The sequence below is a fragment of the Eschrichtius robustus genome, chromosome 10 (genome assembly GCF_028021215.1).
Source record: "Eschrichtius robustus isolate mEscRob2 chromosome 10, mEscRob2.pri, whole genome shotgun sequence".
NCBI classification, from domain to species: Eukaryota; Metazoa; Chordata; class Mammalia; order Artiodactyla; family Eschrichtiidae; genus Eschrichtius; species Eschrichtius robustus.
The window spans coordinates 13,997,406-14,016,739 of NC_090833.1; the positions used below are offsets into that span (position 1 = coordinate 13,997,406).

The 19,334-nt window shown below is 38.9% G+C and overlaps 1 protein-coding gene across 3 annotated transcripts; it reads left to right on the top strand.

Annotated features, from left to right (window-relative positions):
• The first annotated feature begins 50 nt into the window (after window positions 1-50).
• PSMD5 (proteasome 26S subunit, non-ATPase 5) lies at window positions 51-18,486 on the top strand. Of its 3 annotated transcripts, none has more exons than XM_068552161.1 (10): window positions 51-309; window positions 6,536-6,680; window positions 7,699-7,812; window positions 8,250-8,378; window positions 9,771-9,880; window positions 11,503-11,645; window positions 12,411-12,602; window positions 14,320-14,429; window positions 14,819-14,959; window positions 15,950-17,377. In XM_068552161.1, exons 1-10 carry the CDS (start codon window positions 137-139, stop codon window positions 16,025-16,027), a joined length of 1,335 nt encoding a protein of 444 aa, XP_068408262.1. In that variant the 5' UTR covers window positions 51-136; the 3' UTR covers window positions 16,028-17,377. The 3 variants fall into 3 exon arrangements, with proteins under 3 accessions (XP_068408262.1, XP_068408260.1, XP_068408259.1); XM_068552159.1 differs by having other exon boundaries at window positions 16,041-17,376; XM_068552158.1 differs by lacking the exon at window positions 15,950-17,377 and adding an exon at window positions 17,724-18,486 and having other exon boundaries at window positions 52-309.
• The last annotated feature ends 848 nt before the right edge of the window (window positions 18,487-19,334 follow it).

A 19,334-nucleotide genomic window follows, 5' to 3' on the forward strand; every position in this document is an offset into this window, starting at 1 on the left:
GCCGTTTTGGCCCAGCCAAAACTCGGGGAAGGGAGTCTGCGCCGGGCAGATCTCGCGAGGCTTGGAAAAGCGCGCCGGGAGCCGGGAGCCGGGAGCCGGGCGGGCTGACTGGCGAGCCCCGGCGGGAGGGGGTATCATGGCGGCCCAGGCGGTGTCGCTGCTGAGGGAGGTGTCTCGGCTGGAAGCGCCGCTGGAGGAGCTGCGCGCTCTGCAGTCGGTGCTGCAGTCGGTGCCTCTCAGCGAGCTCCGCGAGCAAGCGGCGGAACTGCGCCTTGGCCCGCTTTTCTCCCTGCTCAACGAGCACCATCGGTGAGATGACCCTGCAGCTTGAGCGGGGGAGAGCGACACCCCCAAGTATGGAGACGGGGATGGGGGTGGTGGTGACGGGGGAGGCTTTTCCCAGTCGCAGTGAAGGTTGACTATCGCTGAAATTTCAGAGAGGGAAGGATCCTGGGCTGAGAGTCTAGAGATGGGGTTCAAGCCCAGGCTCTGAGGTGGCCGTCTCCTGGCCTCACTGCCTTCATCCTTGAAATAGGAGGAGGAAAGCAAGGTTGCCCACCTACGGGGAGGACTCCACAATCACGTATCCAAGTTCTTGACTTTTTCCTATCTCTTAAGAAGGGGTCCTATCCTGGCAATTTGGAAGCATCCATCGATATTTTAAATTCACATACCTTTGATCCAGTAATTCCTGTCACAGAAATTTAACATGCAGGTATACTTACACACAAAATGTACTGTATATGCAGGAATATTCATAACAGAAGGAGGCAGCAAAAAAACAAAACAAAACAAAAGAACTAGGAACCACCTGAATATCTATTAAAAGGGGATTCTTAAATTATGACACATGACTGTAATACTATGCAGCTCTTAGGAAAATTGAGGTAGATCTATATATGTGGACATAGAAGGATCTCTAATATATGTTGCTGAATGAAAGAAGAAAATTGTAGGAGTTTATAATTCCGTTAGGCGTAATTTTTAAAAAGGATTACCACCCCCCACACCCACTTGAACACAGGCCAGTGTAGCTTTTGGAATATCTGAAAGATACATCGGAAACCATTAATATGGTAGTGGGACTTAGAATGGTAGGATGGCAACTTTTGCTTTTCATTTTATGTACATCTGTAGTATTTGATTTAAAAACACTTTGTATTTGATCATCTGATAACTTAAAAGACTGTTTAAATGTTTGTGATCCAGAAATTTAAAAGTGACTTTTCTTCTTGAAAAGATAATGAATCACTGAATCAACACTGGATGATTTCAGAGGGCTTTCTTGGCTCTGACCTTCTAAGAATCCTCCCTTTTTCATATGTGTTCTCCCTTCATTAATTCTGTTAATTAACATTATTCAGGTCTGCCTATGAAATCTCTATTTGTCCATGTTAATTCAGGCCCTCATTTTCTCCCTCTCGCTAGATCTGTTGCATTAGTCTGACTTCTCATTACCTCTGAGTTTCCTTTTCTAGTGTGTCCTTCCCACGTTGCAACCACAAGGAACTTCTCAGGATATTTGACTCACATCTTTGCCATGGTTTCGCATTGCCTCCAGTGTAAAATCATGACTTGTTAGTCTGGCACTTGGACCTTTACAATATATTTCCATCCTACTTTTCCAGCCTCATCTTTTTCCGCTCTACACATATTTCATCTGCTCCAGCTACCAAGTGGCACTACTTTCCCTTGAGCATGACTTGGCACTTTCCTAACTTTGTTCATGCCGGTCCTTCTAACTGGAATGCCTTCCCCTCCAAATCTGTCCATCTTTTAGGGCCCAGGTGAAGTGCCACCCCCTCCAAAAAGTCTTTCTTGGTCACTCCAGTTGCAAGTGACTGGCCTTAGATCTCCTGAAGGACATTATCATTACTTCTCTTAATAATACTTGACACTATTGCCTTATGTTGTAATTCCATATGTGTTTCTGTCTAGTTTGTAAATTCTTTGAAGAATTCATCTCTGCAACCCTCTTAGGGTACAGCACATAATACAATATATGCCAAATAAAAGATTAAACTCATAAATTTTAGAGAGCCCACCTAGTCCAACCACTTCATATTATAGATGAAGAGACTTTCAGTGATCTATAAGTTAGCACCAGAGATGCAGTAGGAACTGAAATGAAGGGGAGTTTGAAGAATAAGGTCTGTGGGGTGGTGATTTGCTGAATGAAGGAGCAGCGCTCTAGGAAACAATTTTAATGGAAATTTAAAGACAAGGTAATTCAGAACTTAGTACATTGTAGATACCAATTGTAATTTGTGGGAATAATTCTCTGGATAGTGGATTGGCAGTCTCTAGATATATTGCTGTTTTCCCGCACTATATATTGGTTCGAGATCTTTTCTGATAGATGTAAACCTAGAATCTTTTTTTTTAAAATAAATTTATTTATTTATTTTTGGCTGCATTGGGTCTTCGTTGCTGTGTGCAGGCTTTCTCTCTAATTGCGGCGAGCGGGGACTACTCTTATTGCGGTGTGTGGGCTTCTCATTGCGGTGGCTTCTCTTGTTGCAGAGCACGGGCTCTAGGCGCGCAGGCTTCAGTAGTTGCGGCATGTGGGCTCAGTAGTTGTGGCTCGCGGGCTTAGTTGCTCCGCGGCATGTGGGATCTTCCCAGACCAGGGCTCGAACCCATGTCCTCTGCATTGGCAGGCAGATTCTTAACCACTGCACCACCAGGGAAGTCCAGAAACCTAGAATCTTGACCGGAGTTTTTGTGAGAGAAAGTAAGTCCTAAGATTACTGCTTTACAACATGGAAGGCAAGGAAGACTGATTGTACATTATTAATTCTTTGGCTTCTTGGTACCGAAGGGCCGCATGTGACCTTAAATCTGTGCAATATACAGTTTAACCTACCATTGCTTTAAAAAAAAAAAAAAGCTTTATTGAGATATAATTTACCTAAAATAAACTGCACATAATAAAATATACAGTTTGACAAGTTTTGACATGTATATACTCATGAAACCGTCACTACAATCAAGGTAGCAAAGATGTCTATATAGATGTTTACCTTTTTTATTTTTCAGTAGTTTCATATAAGTGGTGTCATACAGCATGTATTCTTTTGTTTGCTTTCTTTCACTCAGCATAATTATTTTAAAATTTATCCATGTGGTGTGAATGAATACTTCATTCCTTTTTATTTCTGGGTAGTACTCCATTGTATAGATGAATCACAGTTTGTTTATGAACCACCTGTTGATGGACATTTGAGTTATCTCCATGTGGGTATATTACAGTAACACTGCTATGAACATTTGTGTGCAAGTCTTTACATAGACACATTTTTTTTATTTTCTCTTTGAGTAAATACCTAGGAGTAGAATGGCTGGATCATATGGTAGGTGTATGTTTAACTTTGAAGAAACTGCCAAACTGTTTTCCAAAGTGATTATATCATTTTACATTCCTACCAGAAGTGTATGAGAGTGGATTATAAGCTTAAATATGAAACCTAAAACTATAAAACTTCTAGAAGAAAACATAGAAAAAAAATTTTGTGACCTTGGCTTAAACAAAGATTTCTTTAATGTGACACCAAAAGAATGATCCATAGGAGAACAAATTCATAAATTGGACTTCATCAAAATTAAACATTCTGCTCTTCAGAGGTCACAGTTAAGAGAATGAAAAAGCGAGTCACAAATGGAGAAAAGTCTTTGCAAAGAATATATCTGATAAAGGACTTGTATTCAGAATATATAAAGAACTCTCAAAACACAGTAAGAAGAACCCAGTTTTAAAATGGGCAAAATATTTGAACAAGAAGATGTGTGGATAACAAATCAGCAAATGAAAAGATATTCAACATCATTAGTCATTAGGGAAATGTAAATGAAAATCACATTGAGATTCTACTACACACCTCCTAGAATGGCTAAAACAAACAAAAACATTGAGGCAACCCAAGTGTCCATCAATGGATGAATGGATAAACAAAATATGGTATACACATATACACAATGGAATATTATTCAGCCTTAAAAAGGAAGAGAATTCTGACACATGCTACAACATGGTGAACTTTGAAGACATTCTTAAAAAAATTTTTTTTTCTCTATTTCTTTATTTTCTTTCTTTCTTTATTTGGCTGTGTTGGGTCTTTGTTGCTGCGCGCGGGCTTTCTTTAGTTGCAGCGAGTGGGAGCTACCCTTCGTTGCGGTGTGCGAGCTTCTCATTGTGGTGGCATCTGTCGTTGTGGAGCATGGGCTCTAGGCGTGTGGGCTTCAGTAGTTGTAGCACGCGGGCTCAGTAATTGTGGCGCGCAGGCTCTAGAGCGCAGGCTCGGTAGTTGTGGCTCATGGGCTTAGTTGCTCCGCAGCATGTGGGATCTTCCCGGACCAGGGCACGAACCTGTGTCCCCTGCATCGGCAGGCGGATTCTTAGCCACTGTGCCACCAGGGAAGCCCCTGAAGACATATTAAGTGAAATAAACCAGATACAAAACGGCAAATATTGTATGATTCCACTTATATGAGGTACTTAGAGTAGTCGAATTCATAGAGGCAGAAAGTGGAATGGTGGTTGCCAGGGGCTGAGGGGAGGGGGAAATGAGTTGTGTTTGATGAATACAGAGTTTCAGTTTGGGAAGATGAAAATGTTCTGGAGATGGGTGGTGGTGATGGTTGCACAACAATGTGACTATTTAATGCCACAGAAGTATACATTGAAAAGTGGTTAAAATGGTGAATTTTATGGCATAGACAATTACATTTCTTTTAAAAAAGAAAAGAAACCTGTACCTATTAGCAATCACTCCCCATTCCCCTTCTCATCTCTCCCTCAGCCCCTGACAACCAGGAATCTGCTTTCTGTCTCTATGGATTTGTCTGTTCTGGACATTTCATGTAAATGAAATCATCACATCAAAAGGAAGCCTTTTGTGTCTGGCTTTTTTCACTTAGCATAATATTTTCAAGGTTCATCCACATTGTACCATGTATTAGTACTTCATTCCTTTTTCATGGTTGAATAATATTCCATTGAGTGGATCTGCCACATTTATGCATTCATTAATTGATGGACATTTGGGTTTTTTCCACTGCTATGAAAAACTGGCATACAAATTTTTGTGTGGACATATGTTTTCATTTATCTTGGGTATAAAAACATTCTTAATTACTCCCTTACCCTTGATTGTGCAGAGTGCAATCGCTAAGTTAAAAGGATATGTTCATTTGCTGTGTATTGCTATGTACTGCTTCATCACCTTTTAGGAAGGCACCAATTTAACCATATACTCCTATTAGCAATATATGAGTGCTCATTTATTTGTACTGCCTATTAAGAGACAAGGAAGTTATTAGTGAAACACCTCTGTATCTACATCTGGGAGTCATCAAGTTCTGCTTAATTTGCCTCCTTAATAGGTCTTGAATCTTTTCCCTCTTTTCCATTCCCACTGCTACTTCCCTGTTTTGCTCCTTCATCACCTCTCACCATCAACTACCTTTTAACTGAAAATTCTTTCTCTAAAACTGATGCAGAGCGATTTCTATAAGTCAGAGCTCATTGTGTTCCTTCTCTGCTTTAAAACCACTTCATGGTTTTCCATTGCCTTCTGGGAAGAGGCTAAATTCCATAGCAGGACATAAAAGACCTATCAGAATCCAGCTTCTGTGCATCTTTCCTGTTTCATTTCTTGTCATTCATCCTTCTCCCCACCCCATCATACCAAGCGACTTGTGGTTCCTTGAATGCATAACACTGTCTCATTCCTCTGTGTCTTTTATGTGTGACTACCCCCTCTACCCGGAACACCTCTCTTCTCTTAGATAAATCCCACATTTTAGCTCAGGTGTTACCCTCTGAGAGGCCTTCCCCGAACCCTGTGTTCTTTTCTGAGCTCCCTCAGCTTCCAGACCTAACCTATAGCATTTATCTACTTGGATTATAGTTGCCTTTTTATTTTTCTGTGTCATCCATTAAACTGAGCTCCTTGAGATTAGAGAATATATCTTATCCTTAGAGAATATGTCTTATATATATTATCCTGGCACAGGCATGGCACATAATAGGTACTAGGTAAGTTTGTTTTTTGTTCAGTTTTGTTTTATTTATTTACGGCTGCGTTGGGTCTTCATTGCTACACACAGGCTTTCTCTAGTTGTGGTGGACGGGGTCTACTCTTCATTGTGGTGCGTGGGCTTCTTGTTGTGGAGCACGGGCTCTAGGCATGAGGGCTTCAGTAGTTGTGGCACGTGGGCTTCAGTGGTTGCGGCTCGTGGGCTCTAGAGCACAGGCTCAGTAGTTGTGGCGCACGGGCTTAGTTGCTCCGCGGCACATGGGATCTTCCCCAACTAGGGCTTGAACCCGTGTCCCCTGCATTGGCAGGCAGATTCTTAACTACTGCACCACCAGGGAAGCCTGGTACTAGGTAAATTTGAATAAACTAGTAGAAGCTGGTGTTTCAAAGGGAAGTCTGTGTGGAGGAGAGCCTCATTAAGCTAGGTGTCAGATATTAGGTTGTTGCTTCCTACCTGGTAGGACATGAATTGATGAGATCTGTGGTGTCTCTTTTAGGGAACAGACTACTTTGTGTGTATCCATCCTGGAGAGATTGCTGCAAGCTTTGGAGCCAGTTCACGTGGCCCGGAACCTCAGCGTTGACCTGCAGAGGGGACTGACTCACCCCAATGATTCTGTAAAAATCCTCACTCTGTCCCAGGTATGAAATTTTACTAGCACATAATAAGGGAATCAACATTTAGTGACCACCTGCCCTGGGCCAGGGTCTATGCTGGGAGCCAGAGACAGAGAGGTGAAGAAAACACGTGCTCTCTTCTGTAGGGAGTATCTAGTCTATTCTAGTATGCGTAGCTAATTATAACCGGCAGATACAAGCTAAAGTGAGAAGTTCCACTGAGTACCTTCTGAATCAGTTACTCATCAAATACTGAGTTCCTTTTTTTCAGGCATTGTACCATATGCTGTTAGAGCTACCAAGATAAATAAAGCCTGTTTCTTTCCCCCAAGGATCCCCTAGTCTAGAGAGAAAGATTGCCATGGTAAGTCTTACTATAGTGGCATGAGTGAAGTACTATTATAAAGGTCACTATACCAACAAATTAAGACAGTAACTCTTACCACCCTGGTAACCAAACATGCTAGTGTTTGGGTGAAGAGCTGCTGCCGAGGATTATCTTGAAGGGATAGAAGCTGAGCAGTTAGTTATCCACTAGATGTTCAAATACTGTTTTTTCTTTCCTTCTCTAAAGTATTTATTCAAGAAAAGGAGAAAGGATCGATTTATCCATTGACCATTTATGTGCAAAACTCTGTAGGAGGTGCTTTACCTATTTAGTTTCATTTAATCTTTATTACTATCCTGCAGTTAAGTATTGTATTCCCATTTTACAGACAAGAAATTAGGCTCAAAAAAAGTTATTTAATTTGGTCAAGATCAAGAACTGAAAGTTGGTAGAACTAAGATTTGTATTGTTTTCACTCACTGAGGTGTCTCAAGTCTTAACTCACCTGTTTTGTTTTTTCTTTCTTTTCAAAGATGTGACTATACCATCTGTGTGTTTGGCTTTAATGAATTTGGGTCATTTGGAATTTTTTAATGACTCATAGCTATAGTCAGTAACTCCTAAAATAACTGCACACTAAGGAAATTTGACCATCATGTGTTTCCATGTTGCCCTACCTTGGAAGAGTATTTCTGATTGTTTTTTTCCTTTCAGGTTGGAAGAATTGTTGAAAATTCTGATGCTGTTACTGAGATTCTAAATAATGCTGAATTACTAAAACAAATCGTTTATTGTATTGGTGGAGAGAATCTATCTGTAGCTAAAGCGGTGAGTCAGCTACAATCATCAGCCTAAACATGCAGAGACATTAATGTCCTAAAAGACAGAGAAAGGCCTTCTGGATTGAGAGGTGGAAGTTTAGAATGAATGATTTGCGTAATTGAATTTGCAGCCTCATATCGATGGTATGAAATAAATAAGTGGTGTCAAAATAAAACTAGTAAACCCCTTTTATTTTCTAGAATGCACATTTCTAAATTAACCATCATAGAGCTTACATTGGGTTGCTTGATAAGAAGCTTTTTCTATTTTCTGTTGGGAATACTGTGTATTTTTTCCAGTTATAAGTAATTATAGCTAAAATGTAGTGAATGCTCCTTGGGTAAGCTGCGTTCCATACACTAATTTTCACATAAATCTTATGTGAAGTAGAAAGTACAGTTTGGTATTTTTATGACTTAAGAGATATTTTCTTTCCTTATAAGGCCATTAAATCCCTGTCAAGAATATCACTGACCCAGGCTGGACTGGAGGCTTTATTTGAAAGTAATCTGCTGGATGATTTGAAAAGTGTAATGGAAACAAATGACATTGTTCGATACAGGGTGTATGAGGTAAGACTAAAAGCATACTTTCTGGTGCCTATAATTCAGAATGCATCAAGGCTTACATCAGAAGGCGAGATGGCTCATTTAACATGTATTTATTGAGTATATAGTCTATGTTAGGCCATATATATACCAGGTGCTCGGGATGTAGGGATGAACTCCCAGCCTAGTGTGTGAGACAGTCATATAAAAAAATATTTACACTGCACTCTGAGTACTATAATAGAGGAGATACCTTTGAAATTAGACTTTGAAAAAATTAGTGTAGTAGTGGTAGTAAGAAGAAGCTTTGTACTGAGCAGTGTGCTAAATCCTCTCATATGTATTCTCTTCAGTTCTCGCAGTAAACCTGATACTTAATTATCATTAATCTCGCTGTTGATGGAGTCATTGACCCAAGGCCATGCAATTAATAGATTGTATATTCAAAACAGAACCGTGTACAGTCTAATTCCCTCTTCAGAACAATGTCTTACTTTCCATTGTTAATATTATGCAATCTTGATTTTCCTTTTGCTTCTGTAGCTGTTTCTTTTTGGTCTCCTGGCTCCTTAGCCTCTATTGAACCTTTAATTGTTGGAGTTTGTGAAGGCAAGCTAGGCCCCTTATGCTCATGTTCAAACCAAACTCCTGATCTTCTCCATCCACCTCATGCCCCTAATCAAAACAGCAGCAACAAACTGGCCCCGTCTCCCAGTCCACGTGGCTGGCTGTTGGACCTCCAGCTCATTCTGTGTGAGGCCGTGTCCTCCCTGCCATGTATCCACTCAGTCATCACATTGTGTCAGTTTTACGTAAACGCCTGCATTTCTCTGCTTTGCTATAGCCACCACCACCCTAGTCTAAGCTCCCAGTATATCTCACCTGGACTACTGTATTTGCATCCAAACTGGTCTGCTCCCATTTTTGTCACCATTAGTCTATCGCCGCATGTAGTCAGAATGATCTTTTAAAAACCGAAATCTGATTCTGTCATTCCTCTGCTTAAAACACTCGGTGTCCTAGATCTCTCAGTAAGCCCTCAGAACATACTTGTTGAACGAGTAAGTGAATGGCCGACTGATAGAATGAATGAATGAATGATTTTTACAATCTCTTTGTTGTTGCTGATAGGGGCTTTTGTCCTGATTGATGGTTTCTTTTTAAAAAAGGGCAGATATACCCAGGTATATCTGGGTGAGTGTTTCTGTGCCGGAGTAATTTCTTGTGTGTTCAATGAAGTTTTCCTGCTTGTGGAGACAAATAATGGATTTTAAAAAATTCAATTATATTAAGTATATAATTTATACTAGTATATAATAGTACGTAATATACTTCCTAGTCCTGCATTTAACTTAAAATGCCATCTAACAAGTTTTGGGCTATTTTGACCTTTCTGCTTTTTCTGTTTTCTTTCAGCTAATTGTGGAGATTTCTTCTGTGTCACCAGAATCTTTAAACTACTGTACCACCAGTGGATTGGTAACGCAGCTCCTCCGAGAACTGACCGGGGAGGATGTGCTCGTCAGGTATGTTGACGGAGAGAGTTCTTAAAGCAAAATGTCCTTTCTTGGCGGGCCAGGAGACAACCTCGGAACTTAGTGTGATCTCCGCTAGTGGAGCCTATGCTCAGGTTGCAGTCTCATGACCGATTATGTCCTGAAGAAGGGGCTTTTTGAAAATTGCTCAACTTACATGGTGACAACGTACTGGAACTTAGCATGACAATTCAGCTACTTTTGAATAACAGTGTTCCCTGTCCTTAGGCATGTGTGCTGTTTAAAAGTTGCCAATCACATGGTAACTATCATTTTGTATTACTTAATGTGTTAACATGCACATTTTATATATATATATATATATATATATATATATATATATATATATATATATATATATATATATATATGTATATGTATATAATTTTTTTCTTTTTTTTTTTTGGCCATGCCGTGTGGTTTATGGGAACATAGTTCCCCAACCAGGGATTGAACCCAGGCCCTCGGCAGTGAAAGCGCCGACTCTTAACCACTAGACTGCCAGGGAATTCCCAACATGCACATTTTTTGATGTTGTTAAATAATAGCACTACGGCATGATAGAAGAAACATGGACTTTTGAAAATGAGTGAGAATTGGGCTTACATGCATCTCTACTACTTAGTAGCTGTTTGACCTTAGACAAATTATTGTAACCTTTCTGCACCTGAGTTTCCTTATCTCCTAAATGGAACAATGACAATTCTGTAAAGAAGATAATATGAGGATTAAGTGAATTGACCATAGAGACCAATACAATGGCCAATATAGGCTCTCAAAGAAATGTTAATTCCAGTCTCTTTACTCCCAGCACCTACTCCTTAAGTCCCCTTGAATATCTGCCAAGTGTTTCCTTGGATATTCCACAATTTACTAACGCATCCTCACTGTTGAATACTTGGTTCAAGTATTTTGCTGTTATAAGAGCACTATAGTTACCTTTGTGTACACAGGACTTTGTTTTCCTTATCTTAAATGATTTTCTGATTGTCCTGTGTTCTTTAAATGTGATTGAATTTGTTGAACTCACATGCAAAAACCAGTCCTCAGTCATACTGTTTCAGAGCATTTGAGTTACATTGTTTCAAAGCCTTCCTAATGAGGAAATTATTTTGTTAAATTTCTTTAACTTAGTATCAGACTTTGTGACATAGGAAAAAACCTTGCAAATAGTCAATTAAAATACCTTAGTATCAACTGTAAAAATACTTTTTTTAGTTAATTGAGGAAATTTGGTCATGGTTAGGCTTTAGATGATGCCAAAGAATTATTTTTTAAATATGTGGTAAAGACATTATAATTTTGTGAGAAAATATTCATGTTTGACATTTCAAAATAAAACAAAGGTTTAAAAACTCTTTGAGGAGGTAGTTGTGTTATAATGGAAACAATAATGGGCCTCAAGTTAGAAGGTCATGATTTAAGTCTTAACTGCCTTGTAAAAACAATGTGATTCTGGACAAGTTACAATTTTCTCGTCCTTGTGTCTTGATCTGAAAAGTAGAGCCAGGATCAGTCACCTTTCACACTTGGTGGGAAGAATTAAATAAAATAACCTATATGAAAACAGTTCATAAACTATACTAATCATATGCAAAATCTTGGCATTTCAGAGCCACCTGTATAGAAATGGTGACATCACTGGCATATACTCATCATGGACGACAGTACCTCGCTCAAGAAGGAGTAATTGACCAGATTTCTAATATAATTGTTGGGGCAGATTCAGATGCTTTCTCTAGCTTCTATTTGCCAGGTAAGAAATACTGACACTTGTGGAAATGACAGTGTATGTTTTGTTTCAGAGTTATCTCTGACAGGGGAGTCCAGGGATTGTTTTCTTTAGAGCTGATTCCCTTAAGATGATACCCATAGCCCCTTAATGAGGTGGAATCTATTGCTCTGGGAGCCATGCACTGTTGATTCTAATTTTCTGGAAATATTGCCGTATAGAGCATTAGGCTGTTTCCCTTGAACCTTAGCCAAAAGAATCATAATAAAACTACTAGTAATGATACTTACAGTATATTTCACCGATTCATCAAATCTTGAGTTGGAATCTTTATCTAATATAGAATTATTCTAGCCATTCTGTTCTAGGACATGGTTGATTAGTTTTTCTTGAGCACTTCCAGAAATTGGAAATTAATTTTAGATAGCCTCGCTCATTTCATCGATGAACATCTCTGTTTAAAAATTTCTTCCTGATAATGACTCCAAACTTGCCTTCCTATAATTTGTATCTGCTGGTCCTTGTTCTTTGTTCTCCCTCTTGCATATGACAATGCTTCAGTATTCGGACCCAGCTCCGTTGACACCCTGGGATTTCTATTCCGTCAGGACCACACATCACAGGTCCTGCAGTATCTCCTTATGGTCTGTCTGATTTCCAGGCAACACAGTACTGTAACCTTTCTCCTCTTTCTGGCCTGAAGTTTATTACTGTCCCATGAAAACCTAGGGCCCACAATTTATGCTATCTTCTTTTTCTATTAAAATATATTCTTGTAAATATCTTTAGGATTTGTGAAGTTTTTTGGAAACCTGGCTATCATGGATAGTCCTCAGCAGATCTGTGAGCGTTATCCTGTCTTTGTGGAAAAAGTCTTTGAAATGACAGAAAGTCAAGACCCCACCATGATTGGTGTAGCAGTGGACACGATTGGAATTCTAGGATCCAATGTTGAAGGAAAACAAGTTTTACAGAAAACAGGTTGGTATGACTTGTTTTGGCTTTCCTTAAGGATATCTCTTTTTTTGGGGGGGGGCGGTGACAAGAATTCATCATGTAAGTTCATTTGCTTGTATGTTAACTGCATAGTAGAAACTGCTTTTACAGATGGCAGTCTTTTTACCATGACCTTGGACTAATCCCTAAAAAGTCTCATAATTATGACGGAATTTTTTTTTAACTTGGCTGGACCAAGCACTCTTTCCCCTCTACATCTTTCTTAAATAGTATTCATAGTACAAAGGCCATAGTCTGGAGTCAGAAAGACCTGGATTCATGTCCCAGTTCTAACACTAACTTAGCTTATTGAGCTTCACTTACTCACTTCACTACTCTAGGCCTCACTTTCCTTATATATAAAAAGAGTATAACAGCTACTTCTCGGAGTTGTTGTGAATATTTAATGAAAAGACACATTTGTTTTATATTTATATGTCAAGGAAGGAAAACAAAAATGTGTTACAAGATATTATGTTAAGAGTGATACTTTCATGGCACATCCATGAGTATCTTGCAAGTACTATGAATTCTACACACAAAAAAATGTACAGCACTGTTAAAACCCTTGTGAAATATATGTTGAAAATTATATATGCTGTTGTGTATCACAGCTAGTATCCATGTTATGTGTACTTTTCTAACTGCTTGTACCTACGACATATGATCCTTTTACAATCATGCAAAGAACATACTATTGTCATTCTCATTTTACAGATAAGGTAGGTGACACTCAGAGAAGTTAAGAAAATTTTCTAAGATCATTCAGACTGGGGCAGCTGCTACTCAAATCCAGGTCCTTTGATTCCAGAGCTCTACACTTTAACTTATATATGCTGTATTGCATATGAATGTGTTTTAGGCCTGTCACTTGGTTTCTGACTACATGTTTATTTTTATATTGGTTTAGGTTGGTGGCAGTCATAGTACATGAAAGCATACTTTTAAAAATCTCATTGTTCACTTAACACCCACTAGGATGGCTATTATTTTTTTTTTAAAAAAAGAAAAGAACAAGTGTTGACAGGATGTGAGAAATTGGAACCCTTGTGCATATCTGGTGGGAATGTAAAATGGTACAGCTGCTGTGGAAACATGGTGGTTCCTCAAAAAATTAAACATAGAATTACCATATGATCCAGCAATTCCGCTTCTAGGTATATACCCAAAAGAAAGTAGGGGCTTAAATAGATATTTGTACATCTGTGTTCATTAACAACATTATTCACAATAACCAAAAAGGGTAGAAACAACCCAAGTGTTCATTGATGAATGAATGGATAAACAAAATGTGGTATATACATTCAAAGGCATATTATTCAGTCTTAAAAAGGAATATAATTCTGACACATGCTACATCATGGGGGAACCTTGAAGATATAATGCTAAGTGAAATAAGTCAAACACAAAAAGACAAATATTGTATGATTCCACTTATACATGGTACCTAGAATAGTCAAATTCACAGAGACAGAAAATAGAATAGTGGTTACCAGGGGACGGGGGGTTGGAAAGGAGAGTTGTTGATTAATGAGTACAGAGTTTCAGTTTGAGATGATGAAGAAGTTCTGGAGATGGATGGTGGTGATGGGTGCACAACAGTGTGAATGTACTGAGCTGTATGCTTAAAAATGGTTAAAATGATAAATTTTATGTTATGTGTATTTTACCCCAATAAAAAATATCTTGTTATTCTTCAAAGGAACTCGCTTTGAACGCTTGCTGATGAGAATAGGATATCAAGCAAAGAATGCCTCAACAGAGCTCAAAATTAGGTGTTTGGATGCAATTTCATCTCTTTTTTATTTACCAGTAAGTAGATTGGGAAATTAATGAAGAACAGTGGTATATCTGGGGGAGAATAAATCTGTATAATACTAGTTAACTTACTGTAAATGTTGACCAAATAAATGCCATCTTTCTCACTCTTAGTGAAAGAAGATAACCCTCATTATATGACTAGTGACATTTTAAAAGTTAAAGTGGAATCATAGAGTATTAGAACTGGATAGGACCCTAGAGATTGCTTAATCAACCCCATCAGAAAAGAAACAAGACAAAACTGGGGAAGTCTGGGCTGAGTTGGGGAAGAATGCTCCAGACTTGGCAGAGCTCACACAGCTAGTTAATGACAGGGTATGATCAGAACCCAGGTTTCCTGACTTCCTAATGTCTTGAGGTTTTCCTTTTCTGTCTTGTAGCCTGATCAGCAGACTGATGACCTCCTGAGGATGACAGAATCCTGGTTTTCTTCTTTATCTCGGGACCCGCTGGAGCTCTTCCGTGGCATCAGTAATCAACCCTTCCTTGAACTACACTGTGCTGCCTTAAAAGTGTTCACGGTAGGCATCCTCTTCTTTTCCATGCCTTCTGGGACTCTGCCAGTTCAACACATGTGTACTTAAAATGAGCCAGTCTCTCTGCCATGCCCTGGGGATGCACAAGTGCATAGGAAGTTTCTGCCCTCTACTATTAGCGTAGACTAATTAGGGAGACAAATATGTAAACAGATGGTTTCAGTAAAAGGTATTAGGTGCTGTGGCAAAATGTTCGAGGGTGCTGTGGGATCACAGAATTAATTCCTCATTCCTCATCTGCCATCAAGCAAGCCCTTACTACCTTAGCCCTGGTCTTCCTCAGCCTTATTTCCTGCCATTCGCTTCTGGCACCGGCAGCTCTAGTGATAGCAGACTGCTTGCTTCATATCTCTGGACCCTCGTGTACGCTCTACATTCAACACTCTTCCCTGACTTTGCTTGTTAACCTCTTGTTTATTCTTCAAGGACTAACTCAGGTGTCTCTTCAGCAAGCTTTGCCCAAACCCACAAGGTTGAGTTAAGCAGTGCTTACTTTCCTACTTTGCATTTATTCATTTATTCAGCAAATATTTGTTGAGTTTCTTTTCTTTGCTAGGTTCTGGGTATATAATAGTGAACAAAAGATACAAAGACCTTCCTTTCATGTAGCTCATCGTCTATTGAAGGACCCAAGCAGTAAATATAATTATAAAGTTAATTGTATAATTATAGTTTTGGTAAGGATCATACCTCTGTGTTCTGTTTATTACACTTTGTTGAAAATGTTTATTGACCTATTCAACAGAGTTTATTGAAAATAGGAGCCATATCTGATTTAACTTTGTAGCTTCAGCACTTGCTGTGGTTCCCTGGGCTCATGGAAATGTAGTCATCACTTTAGTAATCTTAATAATGGGATCTCAGGCAGCATGCTTGGCCTAGAGAGGGAGGGAACAAGGAGAGTGGGGGCAACAAGAGAGGGAAGGCTGGACTTCCCTGGTGGCGCAGTGGTTAAGAATCCGCCTGCCAATGCAGGGGACACGGGTTCGAGCCCTGGTCCAGGAAGATCCCACATGCCGTGGAGCAACTAAACCCATGCACCACAACTACTGAGCCTGTGCTCTAGAGCCCGCGAGCCACAACTGCTGAGCCGCGTGCTGCGACTACTGAAGCCTGCGCGCCTAGAGCCCATGCTCCGCAACAAGAGAAGCCACCACAGTGAGAAGCCTGCGCACCACAACGAAGAGTAGCTCCCGCTCGCCGCAACTAGAGAAAGCCCGCACGCAGCAACAAAGACCCAATGCAGCCAAAAATAAAGAAAATTAAAAAAAAAAAAAAGTGGGAAGGCTTCCTGCAGGATGTGATACAGGATCTGCGTCTTGAAGGATACAGGATACCTGTCAACTTCAAGAATGTTGTTTTTAGACTGTTTCACCCTTGTCAGTAGTCACTGTGATGGTCATTTTGGCTCCTGCACTGGTATTCTCATTATTTATTTTTTTCCCACTCTTCTACCTTATGCTCCACTTAGCCATAGTTGTAGAGATAATTTTTGATTTACTGGTTTGGGCAGCTGTTTTTATTTCAACCCACTCATCCTCAACTATTGTTACGTAGGCTGATGTTTCTCAAACTGTAATGTCTTGTTAAAATGTAGATTCTCATTCATTGGTTCTGGAATAGAGCCCGAGATCCTGAATTTCTAACAAGTTCACAGGTGATGCTAAAGCTGATGGTCTGCAGAACACATTTTGAGAGGAAGACATAGGCTGTAAACTTGATTGTGCCTTGTTCTTCATGAAAATATAGTAGTGAGGTTTTTAAAAATATTTTTTATAAACGTTGCTTATTCATTATTTTTAAATTTGGAAAAGGTTGAGAAGTAGAAAGTTTTTAAAGCACATAGAGTCATACCTGTTTGGTATGACTTTAAGGTGTTTCCTTTTAGTATTGGTATTAGTATTTATCTATTTATTGATGTAATATTTCAAACATACAGTCATACCTTGCTACCTCTGCCCAATCCAATTCCCCTTCCTCCCTCTCTGAATGTAATCACTGTCATGAATTCAGGGTTTACAAGTGCACGCGTGATTTTATACTTTTACCATCTATGCATATATACTTAAATTACAGTATTTTAAATACTCTTAAACTTTGCAAATGGTATCGTGCTCTTCATATCATTCTGCAATTTCCTTTTTCTCCCTAATGTTATGTTTTTAAGATTTATCTATATTTAAAGAGGCAATTAGAAAATCATTAGTATTTCATTGTATAGCCACAGTGTGTCATTCCCCAGTAAATGAAAATTTAGATAGCATCTATTACAAATGATGCTACAATGAACATTCTCGAAAATATCCTCTTATGCACATGTATGAGAGTTTCTTTAGGGTAGTCTTTTCTTCTCAAGTCTTTGTCTTGATTTTTCCACTGTTGTAATTATGCCATATGTATAATTTGGATCTACTTTTTTCATATAACAGATTTACCTATCCTTTATAAACTTTATTCTTAATGTTTATTTAATTTATTATTGCTATATACCATAATTTACTAACTCATCTTCCCACTATTAGGGATTTATAGTGTACCTTTCACAGTGTGATGAGCATCTTTGTTTAAAGATTTTTTAAATATTTTGATGATTTTCTGAAGTTAGAGTTTCAGGAGGGAATTTACTTGGGCAAAATGTAACATTTTTAAGGTTCATGTTGCCAAATTTCTTTCTAAGGTTTGTGCCATCCCATTAACAAACTTAACTTAAGGCTCAGAGGAATTGTGTTTTTTTCCCCTTCTATTTCAGGCCATTGCAAACCAACCCTGGGCTCAGAAACTTATGTTTAACAGTCCAGGTTTTGTAGAATATGTGATGGACCGGTCCGTAGAGCATGACAGAGCTTCAAAGGATGCCAAATATGAACTGGTGAAAGCACTTGCCAATTCTAAGACAATTGCAGAAATCTTTGGGAACCCAAATTATTTGAGGCTCAGAACTTACCTGAGCGAAGGTCCATACTATGTGAAACCTATTTCCACAACAGCAGTGGAAGGAGCAGAGTGATTTCTTCTAGAGTCTAGACCATTTATTGACCAAAATTTCTCCTGAGGCATTTGACTCCATCTGTATTTTACAAAACAGAGACTTCCCTCCCACCAGAATTATCATGGAGTGTCTAATGTAATTTTATCACCAACATTTGTTGTGTTTCTACATTGAAATTCAATGTAAAGCCAGGAAAGCAGGCAAACCTGATCGTAATTGAACCAGATGTTTCTCAGATTCCTTTGGCTGCCTTAATCTTTGCAAGAAGATGGAAGTTTTGTTCTTCTCCCAGAAAATTTTCATGGACTTACTCACCATCTTATTTTAAAATCCACTTTAACTAAAATGGAACCAAATTGTTTCTGAATTCTTTCTATCCACCCACTCCCTTATTTTTTTGGTCTTTTTTTCCCTTCTGATTCCACTTTCAAAGTCTTGGATATAAATGTTCTTTGAAAAACAAGTAATATGCAATCTTAAAATTATGTTCCCTATACGAAGAATAAATACTTTTAATAAGGTCTCTTTTGCTTTTTTGTTACTATTATTCCTTTGAAAAATAGATAATAAATCTTTTAAAAATGTTTCTAGTGTTCCTTGATACTTTTTTTTGCTGTTTATCAAGGCATCTTACTGTGTTGTGGTTTTGGGTGGGGAGGAGTGATAACATGCTAAACCAGAAAGGTCCCCAAACTGTTATTTATTTATTGGTGGGTCATCGTTGTTGAGAGCTTTGCTTTTAATTTCTGAGATCCATCAGGTCAATATTGAGTTGATCAGAGAGAGGGAAACTGACTCCTAATAACTAGAGTCAGAATGGAGGGGTCACTATGCCTAAACCAGAATACCATCTTACTGATTAACAAAGGATGCACTTGCTTTTCATTTTCAAAAAATGTTCCCACCTGTTTTCCAGTGCTCTGCTCTCTAAACAGCAAAGCGATCACCAATCCAGAGGTTTCTACATGAATATGTTATCAGAGTGTGATGGTTCAGAATGGAGAGATAGGTTTCTTTCAAGCCATGGTGGTGATGTTGATAAACCAGCCCTGCTCTGTTACAAAATGATTCTCAAGTGACTGGAATTTTCTTGTCCCCAGATTAGTCATCTCTGTTCCGCCATCTCTGGTATCCGTGAGTCCCCTTTTTCCATCTTTCCATATGGGCCATTTTCCTACTGCTAATACCACTAAATTTCTGTTGTTTTAAGCCACCTAGTTTGTTGTACTCTGTTAGGCATCTTTAGGAAACTAATAGAGTGTATACATAACATGAAATGTGTATTTGTTGCATCCCATTTGTAAAATACTGCCTAATTAGGACTTGATGAAAATTGTTTCACAAAAAATTAGAGATCCAAGTCTTTACACT

Coding starts and splice junctions, on each gene's coding strand:
- PSMD5 (XM_068552158.1), top strand. CDS start 137: ATGGCGGCCCAGGCGGTGTCGCTGCTGAGGGAGGTGTCTCGGCTGGAA. Junction 310..6,535: donor CTGCTCAACGAGCACCATCG/GTGAGATGACCC, acceptor TGTCTCTTTTAG/GGAACAGACTACTTTGTGTG. Junction 6,681..7,698: donor AAATCCTCACTCTGTCCCAG/GTATGAAATTTT, acceptor TTTTCCTTTCAG/GTTGGAAGAATTGTTGAAAA.